This window comes from Lissotriton helveticus, chromosome 8 (assembly GCF_964261635.1).
Source record: "Lissotriton helveticus chromosome 8, aLisHel1.1, whole genome shotgun sequence".
NCBI classification, from domain to species: domain Eukaryota; kingdom Metazoa; phylum Chordata; class Amphibia; order Caudata; family Salamandridae; genus Lissotriton; species Lissotriton helveticus.
The window spans coordinates 147,948,312-147,960,588 of record NC_136069.1 but is presented as its reverse complement, the minus strand read 5'-3'; the positions used below and the strand labels follow the sequence as shown (position 1 = coordinate 147,960,588).

General features: G+C 42.8%; 1 protein-coding gene across 2 annotated transcripts in view; it reads left to right on the top strand.

The window, feature by feature from the left end:
- The window catches only part of LOC144771512 (aquaporin-3-like), a 52,633-nt gene that overhangs the window by 12,790 nt on the left and 27,566 nt on the right, over positions 1 to 12,277 (top strand). The window contains exon 3 of one of the 2 annotated variants that reach the window (XM_078655925.1): positions 5,779 to 5,916. The exons of the other annotated variant lie outside the window; for it this stretch is intronic. Coding sequence (XP_078512051.1) covers positions 5,779 to 5,916 — 138 coding nt within the window. The remainder of the gene's footprint in view (positions 1 to 5,778; positions 5,917 to 12,277) is intronic. 2 annotated transcript variants of the gene reach the window in all.

Sequence of the window (12,277 nt, the reverse complement as noted above, 5' to 3'; positions counted from 1 at the left end):
AGTTGTGACCAACGCGTGCTGATTTTTCTTAATGTTATGTGCATTAACTCAAACACACATGCTCTCTCTTTAGCTGGGCGAGTTCTTTTACACGCTTTAAAATGCACTCATTTTCATGAGTCGTGGTGCTTGATTGGTACTATCGGGGGCGCACTACCTTGTGGAGGTAGGTTGCGGGAGGATTGGCACTGCTCTCCGGCAAGAGAATCCCGGGCTGTATCGTAGCCTGTCTGGTGCTGGCGGTGCCGGCTTTAGCGCTCGTGGCTCCCGGCGTGACCATGTTTGTTGGTGCGCCCCAGTGACCACCACCGCCACAGATTCCCTTAACCAACCTTTAACAGTGCCTCTCAAGTCTCCGTAACTACTCTCTTAGATGCATTTGATTAGTTTTATAGTGCCACTCATACCAGTATAGCGTGTCCGAGAACTTTACGTCTCGCACACATATAGAGGTAATTCATAACTGGGTAAATCGGTGTATAGGAAATGTTACAGGACTACACGGTGTAGGAGTCCTTCATACTGTTGGGCAGTATAGTTTAAGAGTCATAAGTCTGGAGAAGCACAAACTCCGTATTTAAAATGTAACATTGTAGGTTGTTTTCTTTAATAATTGATTTCTACCCAAATTAACCCTTTTTACAACTTTAGGATCATGAAAGACCGGGAGAACAATCAGAACGCTCTAATCTATACCTTGCAGTTTACATGCAGCTTATTCCATGACCGTTGATAGCTCATGGTTCTATGTTAGGATTTTTGCTTATAAATTGCAAGTAACAAAAGGATTTCTCTGACAAAAGCAGACAAAACTCTGATCTTTTTCCAGGAAGAACATTATTCAGAGTTATCTTGCCATTTTTATTGTTGCCTGAAAATTGTTGGAGGCCAAGAACGTGAAAGCAGGTGCTTTTAAACCCAAACCCTGCGCCCCCATCCGAAGTCAGCATCCGGTGAGCCGGCCCTGGGTGCTGGTTTGGTACTATATAAAGTTGTGCTACCTTGTGACAGGTGTCTGGGGCCAGAGTAGCATCTGTGCCCTGTGCATGAGACCAACTCCGGAGTGTGAGGATGGTCTCGTGCTCGCTGGCAGAGTGGGGCTTATGTGACTGTGCCAGGGGATGTAATTGACGAAGAATTCCTCTGTGGAAGTGTCTATGGGGTGAAGTTCAGGGAGGAGCCCAGAGGTTCACACCAGAGACATCCATCTGGCACGCACCTGCTCTACACTCTCTTCCTCTTCAGAGGGACACAGCTGTCACCTACTACCCTGGACCTGTGGATCTCATCCTTGCATGGCTTAGCTTACAAGCCTCGCCCCCTTCCCGAGGGCTCCACTTCAGTCTACCCCTCGACCACCTTGTGCCTCCGTAGCCCCTGGACCTCACTCTATCCTGCCCACGATTTACCCCTCTGTCCTTCTGGCTCTTGAGTGAGGAGTGACCCCTCCCGTTACTTTTGAGACAACCCCCATCCTCACCTGCACCTGCCTTTCACCCAGAGCCAACTTCTTTTCCACGTACCGGTGCCAAGTTCCGCTTTTGAGGGAGTCCACCTCACCCGCAAATTCCCCACGTCCTTCGTATCACGACATTTAAAACAATTAAAAGTCTCTGCCAATGCATTTTGTGTAGAGGCAGGGCTTTAAGTGGGATGAAAAAACTGGGGGGTGTCTCAAAGGGGCGTGGTAATTAAGGGCGTGGCTTAAAACACCTACGCTAAAAATCTGTTTAGCACAGTTGTGCCGCCCGACTTGTATTTTGCTGTTCCTGTCATTGCGTCCAGATATATGATGGAACACGTAACATCATACCTACAACAAGTCAGGACTATTGGTTTTGTCAATGGTTGCTAGTTGCATAAGATAAATAAGCAGCAACTATGGCTTCTTTATAATATTGAAAACACTTCCACTTAAAACCCTGGTGGTGACACTACGACAATGTTGCTGCTCCTGAGATTCAAAAAGTGAAGGGAAATCCAGAGAGAAAATGACTCGCTTTAAAGGATTTCCCTTTCCCTAAAACACTAACCACGTGCACATCGATATACCTGCTGTCACTGCAGTCTGGAAAAAAAAATGGACCGCCAGGGCACAACACTGAGCCCGATAGAGACCCGTAAGGGGCGGCTCTAGTCTCATGGCGGCCCTGTGCTGGGAGGGTAGGTAGGAGGCCCCGGAAGAGGGAGGCCCCGGAAGAGGGGGGCGGAGCACGGAGGCCAGTGAAGAGGGTGGGGGGGGTGGAGGGGGGGTCAGGGTGTTTGGAAGTGATCCGAAGGCCGCCAAATCCCTGCCAGGGGCCGCCATGCAAATATGTATCCATTCTCAGAGGATTATTATATTAAGGATATATATTGGCGTGGTGTCCCCTGGGGTTTGGCGACCCTGTGCAGGTGCACAGCTTGCACATGCCTAACGCCGCCGCTGGACCCGTTTCGAGGCTCTCTTAAAAAAACTGTAGGTGATCAGACCCGGTGAGACCCGGCCCACTTAAAGCCCTGTGTAGAGGTCAAATGATGAGCGCATCACCTTGGATGCCACCTGTGCATGCTTTTTTACGCCTTGACTTTGGAGAGCCTGCGACTACTGGGGGTCCTTGGTCAGGGGCACCCTCCTTTGATACTTGCTGCCCAGCCTCTCACTCCCCACAAGAGGCATTCAGCTCCGCTCTGCCAAGCGTCCTGTCCTGGTCTCGCTCCGGGGGGTCTGTGTTGTAGAATGGGAGCGTTCGTGGGAGGGGCTGCCTGATCTCTGAACCCGCTGCTTCTTTTTCGGATTCCGCAGTTGCTTTCCGCTCCACTTCATGTTTCATACTTCACTAAAGGCGGCACCAATGAGTAATCTGACTTCCAGGATTAGCAGCTACTAGCTTATTATACACTCCGTGCAAAGCTTTTAAATAGATGTACAGAGTAGGGTGACTAGAGTTTTAAAGCCAAAACCCGGGACATTTCCCAGAAATAGGACTACAATTTTACTTCAACCGAGCGCACATAATGACTTTGTTCCTTAGCAGAGGATTACAGAAGAGGAAGTAAGAACAATGCAATTTTTAAAGCCTGTTAATTAAAGTTACTTTCTTATAACGGCTGCTAACCATCTCTGCTTTGCAAAACATAAAAAGATACCTCCCACCGTTTTTATTCGACCCTCTCAGGGCCAGACTGGGAACAACAACCGGCCCTGGCAAAGTGCTTGGCCGGCCCTCCTCCCCACTTGGAGGTGCTGCCGAGCTCTTTGCCGGGGCCGGTTTCGGACGATTTTGGTACAGGGCCGATTTTGCAGCTATGCTGCAAAATTGCTGCAAAAACGGCCCTGTAACAAAAACGGCCTCCAGGGGCCCAAAACCGGCTCCCACCCGTGCGGCGCACGGGGGGATTGTCCGTTGCCCGCTATGGCCTGTCCGGGCCTGGACCCTCTCTAAAAACCGGGACATGAGCTAAATTTCCAGAAATCTTCTCGGACCGCTGGTGAAAATCCGGGACTGTCCGGACAACTCCGGGACACCTGGTAACCCTAGTACAGAGAGATATAGCTGTGTTTGGCCAGGGGGTCTCTCTGTTGCGGGGAGCTTCATTCTCCGAAGCATGCAACCCTTACCCCAGGAAAGGCTTAGCCCTCAGAGGTCCACTCAGGGCCGGCTTTAGCGCTGGTAGCGCCCTGTGCGACAATGTTAGTTGTCGCCCCCAATGACCACCTCCACCATGGATTCTCTCACTAGCACCCTTTAGCAGTGACCAAGTCTCAGATGCATTGAATTCGTGTTATAGCGCTACTCCTACCAGTAAAGTATGTCAGAGCACTTTGCACCACGCACACATTACACAGACAATCAATCATAAGCCAAAGGATTAAAAGTGTAGGAGTCGCATGTCATCCATACTGGTAGGCAGTACAGTTTAGGAGTGCTTGGTGTGGAGAAGCACAAACTCGGAGTCGAAAAAGAAACCGCATAAATGTGAATTTTCTTTAGTAAGAAGAATCAATTTCTACCCAAAGTAACCCTTTTTGCAACATGAATCAATGTTCTATACTTTGCAGAGTGTATGCAGTTTCATGATGTAAGTTAATACCTCACTATTCTATGTTAGGACTCGAAGTTATAAATTGCAAGTAACAAAAGGATGGCTCTTTTAAAAGCAATAACCTACTGGTCTATTTACATTAAATGCACTCTGTAATCTACTTGGTACACGTTCTTTGCAGCAGGCATATTAACCCTCTGCACTACCTTCACATAAGTCAAAAACCTCAGCTACACAAAACTCTGATCTCTGGCCAGGAGGGACATTAATCCCAGGAGTTATCTTGACATTTTTGTTAGGCACCGAAATTGCCGGGGAAAGTAACGCTGCAGCAGGTGCTTGAAAAGCATAGTAAAGTTGCAAACACGGTTCCCCCAGGAAGCCAGCACCCGGTGCGATGGCACCAGTCGCACCGCCCTAGAGCCGGCCCTGGGTCAACTTTAAAAGGTGACCGCTCTAACCGTGTCCACTCAGTGGGATATCTGTTTTAGTAGGAAATTCGAAGGTCAGTGCTATTTTTAGGGTTTTGTAACCGTAACTTCTCAGAGTCCTTCCAATGGTACTGTGGGACAATGCCAAGCCTCTCCATGGACTTCAATGGGCACCCACATACATCTGGCTACTAGATATTCTCAACAGGAGATTGATCAGGTTGGTTGGGTAGGGGGGATGCGGTGCCACAAACCATGGGCATAAAGTGGTCCAGCTGCTACAGCTATTTTGGGGTAATAAGTGTGGGTATATTGGATGGCAAATGTGATTAGCTCCTTATTGGCGGAATGTTCTATGTCACGTTTAAAGTAGACAGGGAGTAGCATTTTGGAGTGAACCATAAAAAAAGTCTTGTGTTCAAAGTAGGTGCGGTCATCGCAATGTGGGACGACTGATGTCGCAAAACCGGCCTCGTCTGAATCCTGAATGAGGGTCTCCCTGTGTCTCAAAGTATGAACATATAGAGCTTGAACTGCTGGGCGATGTGTCTCCTAAAAGCGAGCGTTGTGGTTCACAGAGTATCTGAAATCCAATCACATTTGAAATTAGAAATATGTAAAGTGCAGAAACATTTCTTCAGGGGCAAAATTTTAAAATTGGTGAGGTGCTGAAAAAGTCACTGAGATGCTGCTGGCTGGTGTCTCTCCTGGACGAGCAGGAAAGGGAAGGAAGCGATAAACTTCCTGCAGCAAATCCAACCATCTTGGAGCTGCTTTCAGCATGGTAGCAGCTCAAGGGTTGGTTGGAGCAGGCTACCCCAGCACTTATTTTGAGGCTGGGGGCCTGTGCCTGCAATCCCACAGCTGTTTTACATCGCTGGGGTTGCTAGCTCTGAAGCGCGCATGTCAGATTGGCCGGCTGTATACAGCCGGCCAATCCGTCATGTGCACTCCGCATCTGCCATGTCATCCTGCAATCCAGAGAAAGCTGTGCCAAAGCGATGGGTCCGACTTGCTTTTTCAATTAAAAGCCAGCCATGTTGGTTTTGATAATGCTTGTCATAATTACTGGTAACAGGAGCTCTCGGGCAATAAAGCGGTTTGTAGCAAGACCTAAAAAAGGGCGGTGTACCAAATTGATTCAATTTTCTGAGCATGTTACTTATTTTGTATTTGCTTGGAGTCTGGCTTCCTTTCCAGGCATTTGTTAAAATGTAAAATCAAACCATTGAGCTATTGGATTTTATTTTTTACTTATTAGTCTCTCTTGTTAGTGCCTGTACCATGACCTGGCACTGAATTGTTAGTTTCACACATGCAGGTGCTCACCTGAACCCAGCAGTGTCCCTCGCCATGTTCCTGCTGAGAAGGATGACTTTTAAGCTGATGCTTGTCTACTGCCTTGCTCAATTCCTGGGGGCCTTTTTTGGAGCAGCCATTGTTTTTGCGCTTTACTTTGGTAAGTGAAATATGGTACAAGGCTCGCTTTATTTCTTTCATTCTTGTGTGGCATAAACATAGTCTGAATGACTGGAGCTCTTTTCCTTTTCAGATAAGTTACCCAGTATCTAGCATGTTGGAGACAGTGGAGGAACAAAAATAGATAAAAATGCTGGTTAACATTACTTTTTCCATAGAAAGATGTGCAGAATCTACTGTTGTGAATATTGTCTTTTCTCTTGAGTATTGCTCTGTATATGTTACAGGTGTCAATCGGCCAAAAGGGAGTATGTGATTAATAGAAAGTACATGTATCTTACGTTATGTTCTTCAACATTATAATCCAGTATTGTTTGATTATTTATGTTCCCAGTATTTTATTTAAGTGCCGCCTCTGCAGTCTTGCATTATTTGTTATTGATTTCTGAAGTGTTTCTAGACGGTTGATAACTATGTCTTAACTCTTCTTCAAAAGAATACTGTATTGCAGATAAAAAATGCCATCACACCACTCTGATTGCTTATTTTGAGAGTTTCTATACTCATGAAATCATGCTATAAAAAGCCAAGTACAATGAGAGGAGTCATAGAGGAAACCTTCACAAACCAGGTGACACTGGGACAGGCCTTGTAAAAATGTATTGAGACTCTGGGTTCAGGCTTCTGAGGATACCCATAGCTTTTGCCTTTTAACTTGCTGAATTTATCAGTGCTGCTTACCTTGAATAACGAGAATAGCTCTATTCAAATAGATATGCGGGTATGAACTACCAGAAACTCAATATAGGTTTGATTATCTGCTGTTGTAGAATTAACTTGGTGCTTAGAAGTAGCAGAAACAGGGAGGAATTGCTATAAATGTATGCATGCTTTTAGTAAACATTGCTGATGCCATTGGTCTTCATTTTGGTTTCAGTTCATATTGTGTTCACTAGACTACGGTTTTGATTGTTAAAATCTATCTTTAAAATGTATTCCTTGAGATCTAGTATTCTTGAGCGAGTTATTACTTAATGAAAGAGGGTTGTGGTTGCACCAACTATCCTTTTAATGTCTCATGGGACTGATTGTCCCATGAGACATACATTTCACTCAAATATGTCTTAGTGGGTGGTGAGGTGATCGCAGTACAAATGAGGAGTTCAGTGGGTATACAGATGATTCTTAGAAGGTACATGCTACAGTATACAGTGTGAGGAGACTTGGGAGGTCTGAGTTGCACAGATGAGTGAAGGATGAAGAGTGTTGAGTTGTTTTGGAACGTCTGGGTTATATAATAGCCTTAATGACCAGAGAGGGCTGCAAGCTGTCAGATAAATTGATGAGTTAGAATTCTGCAGAGACCCCTTCACTGTTACTGCTTGTGTATTGAAGATACTTTGTTTCCAGACAGTAATTCCTTTTAAAATGTATTTTGCAGTTATGAAAGAATATTTACTTTTGAAAGCCTGTTTGTAGTAGTGTGTGGCGATACATATTGTCAAATGTATCTGATAAATCTAGACTTCACAATATCGAAATTTATAAATCCTTTCAAATGGATTGCTTATCTACAAGTGTAGTCTCCCTACCTTCTTTCACATACCTTCCACACACACACACACTATTGCTTTACTCATTGGCCCATCAAATCCCTCCATTCAACATCTGCCTAACCTGCTTACCAAATATGATTATTCATACAACCTCACCTGATACAACTATGCAGATGACCCCATATCATTTTAAAAAATGGACCGCTACGAATCAAAACTCAATGACTGCCTTTGTGCCATAAATGCATGGATGATAAATGACCATTTAAAGTTCAATATGGCTTAGACACAGATTGTGACATACAGGCACTGATGAAACTATCAGCCTACCACCATATAGCCTAAGGAGCTTGGAGCCCTTCCGACAAAATCAAGGGAACAAAACCTAGGAATAATTGTGGATTCAGACTTTTCCCTGATACCTCATGCTAACATTACAAAGACTGCCTTCTGTACAATGAAAACATCACTTCACATCTTCCCGTACCTTTCATGCTCACATAAACTGCAAGCCATCTTCCAGACTGTAATCTCTAAGTTTGACTATGCTAACAGCATATACCTTGCAGCACCCTCATTAATTATACACAAAATACAACTCCTCCAAAATGGTGCTGCAAGGATTTTTTTCCAACTATACATAAGAGAACGCATGATCCAGTCCTGCAACTGCTCCACTGGCTACCTACAGCTGAAGGGCAATGTTCAAGGCACTATGCATTGTCCAGAGCCTCCTAAGGAAAAGGACCGCTATACCTACAAGTTAAATTCAAGCAATACAAACCAAACAAAACACTGCTCTCCTGGTTTGCACCACTTATCATACCACCTTAACATAGTAAAAATGTAGGAGGCACTGCTTTCTCAGGACAAGCCGCCAAGTTTTGGAACTCCATACCAGCTAGCAATAGGAGCACCCAGGAGCATATACACTTTCGAAGACAGATGGAAACATGGCTGTTTTCTCGATAACTGCACCACCTGCACCTTGGAAACAGCTCAGAAAAATGTTGCACCCATAAGTGCAATCCTCCACTTACAACCCTCAAATTGCAAACTGCTTTCATTATGTAGTTATGCAAAAAAGGATTGACCTGTGGTTCGCCGTGGCATTATTATATATTCATGTTCTTCCACATATAAAAGCTATGGGCCACAATAATAATAAAACCATAATATGCAGCAGTCTGCAACAAATTGTAACTTATACCTATTATATTCACATAAGATATCTGCCTTGAGGGTTGTCCATCACCAACACTGTACAGCTAAAAAATAAATGCCACAACATGAACATGTATGGAATAACTGGAGAGTTGCGACACACATTACTGCTGGACAATTTTGGAGGTCTTCCATATAGTCATTCACTGCATGTCCCAAATATCTATACAATCTAACCACCTCTTTATGTTTCACAGAGACACTCTGATATGGGATGATAACAAAAAATGTAGATCCTAACAGATTTCTCCATTTCTCTCCAACCATGCCAGCTCGGGACCATAACTATACACACTATTGTTGTATGCTACTTGGTTGTTCCTTGGCATACAAGTTGCATGGAACTTGGAATGTTCCTTCTCTGTTCTGACTCTGGCGTTCTGTGGAAGTCAGTTGGAGCCTTACTGCACTTGATGCCACTTGTGGTTGTTAAGCTGTTCCTTGTATATGAGAATAAAACCTATTCCTGGAACAAGATCACCTTGAGTGGACCCAATTACTTCACAACATATTGGCGACGTCGGGAGTTACGTTCCAGGACTTAAAAACACCGAAAAAATCAAGGAAACAGCGCTCACTCCGTGTTTTTATGAAAGTAAGAAATCTTATTTGTTTAAATTTGTGTCTTGATAGCACCAGCGCCTGTTTAACTAACTGTGCTTTGATTGCACCAGCGGCGGTGGTATAACTCAGTTTAGTTACCATTTGAAATAACCTTTCTAAAGATTTATTTCTCCAACGTTAAGCACTGCAGCGGCTGTAAGTTAAAAATAAAAGAGAAGAGATTGTTGTGCATATGATAGCACCTGCGGCAGACTCCGTTATAATTTTGTGTAAATTTACCGATTTATGCTACCTGGCTGTCCTTGTTAAATAACGGTCACTTACTTCTGAATCTTGCTACGTGTGCTCAGAATCTTAAGTGTTCCTCATTCTCCACGCTGTTCCCAGATCGTCACTGAGCCTGCGTATTGATACCCAGAGCATTGTGGGTATGACGTCATCACGTCATTGCACGTTTTCAGCCATTTTGAATCGGGGAGTTTTTTCGAGTTTTATTATTACAGTGTGCTACTCTTTAACAGCGTCTGGTTTGTCACAAGAACAACATTTTCGGTGAACACAGAGAATCAACTAAAGTTTCTACAGCGATGCACACGCTTAAGGTGTGTGTATTTACAATAATTTTGGGAATGTGAATTTTAATCTGTGATCAATTTTTGCATAACTTAACGTTTTTTTTTTCTCTATTCTCTGTTTCTTTTAAATTCATTTCACAATTCAATACTTCTGCCATGTCTAACATAATGGTTCCACCCCATTTTTTGCCAGTTGCTGGGGATCCTAAAATGGATTGGGATATATGGTATCCAATGTTTTTAGCGTATGTAAATGTTTTGGAAGAAGATGGATGTTCTTCCAAGAGGAAGTTGGATCTTTTACGCTTATCTCTAGGTGGTCAGGGCATCAAAGAGTTGTCCGATCTGCCTCCTTTAGAAGACTCTGATGATGAATCTGATGTATTTCAAATTGCCGTTAAGCAACTATCTATTAGATTTGGAAAAAAAGTCAATACAGTCATGGAACGTTTTAAATTTTATTCAAGAGCACAAAAGGATAACTAAACTATTGAGAATTATATATCTGCCTTACGCGCTCTAGCTGGATCTTGTGCATTCGACACTATTACTATGAACAGGTTCTGAGGGATCAGATAATGATGAAAACAAAAAGCAAGAAAATACAAGAAAGGCTGTGGTTGGGAACTGAAACTTCTCTTAAAGCTGTTGTCAACATAGCAAAAGGTATAGAACAATCAGAAAAGTTTGTGACTGAGATAAGAGGTCAAAGTCTGTCAGTTAAAATTCAAGAATCTATACCTGAAGTTTCTATTGTCAAGAGCCAAACAGTCCAAAGAAGATCTTCTTTTCCTACTTTCAAAAAAGATGCCGTTACAAGAGAAAACAAGTTTAGTAATAGACGTACATTTATAATATGTTATAGATGTGGTAGTTTTGACCATGTGGGGAATTTAAAAAATTGTCCTGCTTTGAATAAGATTTGTGTGAAATGTAAAAAGTCAGGACACTTTGGAAAGATGTGCCGTTCACCTCAAAAAGTAAATTGTATTTCTTTTGATGATGAAGGGTCAGTTGAAGAATTTAATGAATTCAATTGTATTTCATGTATATCCTCAGATAACTGCAAGAGTTTTCCCTCAGCTTTGTTTGACATCGATGGTAAGGAAATTTCCATGTTAGTGGATTCTTGCGCATGGTATTCCATAATTGGGAAAGATATTTTTGAGGAGTTATGGCCCAACAGAGAATTTTCAAGCCCTGACATCAAACCTGGTGGTTATACAGGACATAAAATTGAACTAATTGTGTTTTTTTGGGCCAGAGTAAGTTTCAAAGACCGGTCTACGCTAGCTAAAATCTATATTGCCAATAAAGGAGAATCTCTTTTTGGTTGGCCTCATCAAAAAGAGATGGGTATTAAGTTAGATCCTAATGCTTCACCTCCAGTATATATTGATCCTAATGTCTCACTGCCAGTATGCGTTGTTACCTCTGATGATTCTGAGTTTGTGCACAATATAAAAAATGTATTTCCTAATGTATTTCAAGAAAAGTTAGGAGAGTATGCCCATTTTAAACACAAAATTATACTTAAAGAAAATGCGGTACCCGTTAGAGTTAGAAATGTGCCCTTAGCTTATTCTGACAAGCTTAAGGGTATTCTCAATGATTTAGTCAATTCTAACATTATCGAACCCATAGAATCTTCTCCTTGGGTTTCCCCTATTTTTCTTTCCCTTAAAGCTAATGGGGAGTTTGTGTGTGGACCTCCGCAGTTTAAATAAGGAAATCTGGACTGATATGCATCCACTACCAAAAATTAATGAACTCATCTCTACCCTCTCTGGTGCTTGTGTGTTTTCAACTTTAGACCTTGCTAGCGCATATCATCAAGTTGTTTTACATGAAGAATCTCGTAATTTAACTGCTTTTGTCACACCTGAGGGAATGTATCGTTATTTGCGCATGCCTTTTGGCCTCGCAAGTGCTGCATCTGTTTTTCAGCGCTTGATGAAAGAAATGTTGGAGGGTTGCAAAGGGGCCATTGCATTTCAAGATGACATCCTTATTTATGGCAGTGATGTGATACAACATGATGAGAATTTAAAAGCTGTTCTAGGAAGCATACAGTCAAAAGGGTTGACACTAAAATTAACAAATGTAAGTTTAGACAACTGAAGGTTGAGTACTTGGGACACGAGGTATTAAACCAAAATTTGATCATATTGCTAGTATTTCAAAAGCACCTGCTCCTATTAATAAGGATCAATTGTTGTCCTTTCTTGGTTTAACTGAATATTTTAGCAAGTTTGTAAAAAATTATGCTTCCAAAGTGTCTTCCCTTCGGGTGTTACTCAAGAAAAATGCTAAATTCCTATGGAATAATGAACAGCAACTGCAATTTGATGCGTTAAAAAGGAGATTTGCTCGGCTCCGTTCTTGAAACCATTTGTTGTGGGTAATGATTGTATCGTTTCTGTTGATGCAAGTAATTCTGGTGTAGGAGCTTGTCTTTTACAGAAAAGCGGTTGTGGAGAAA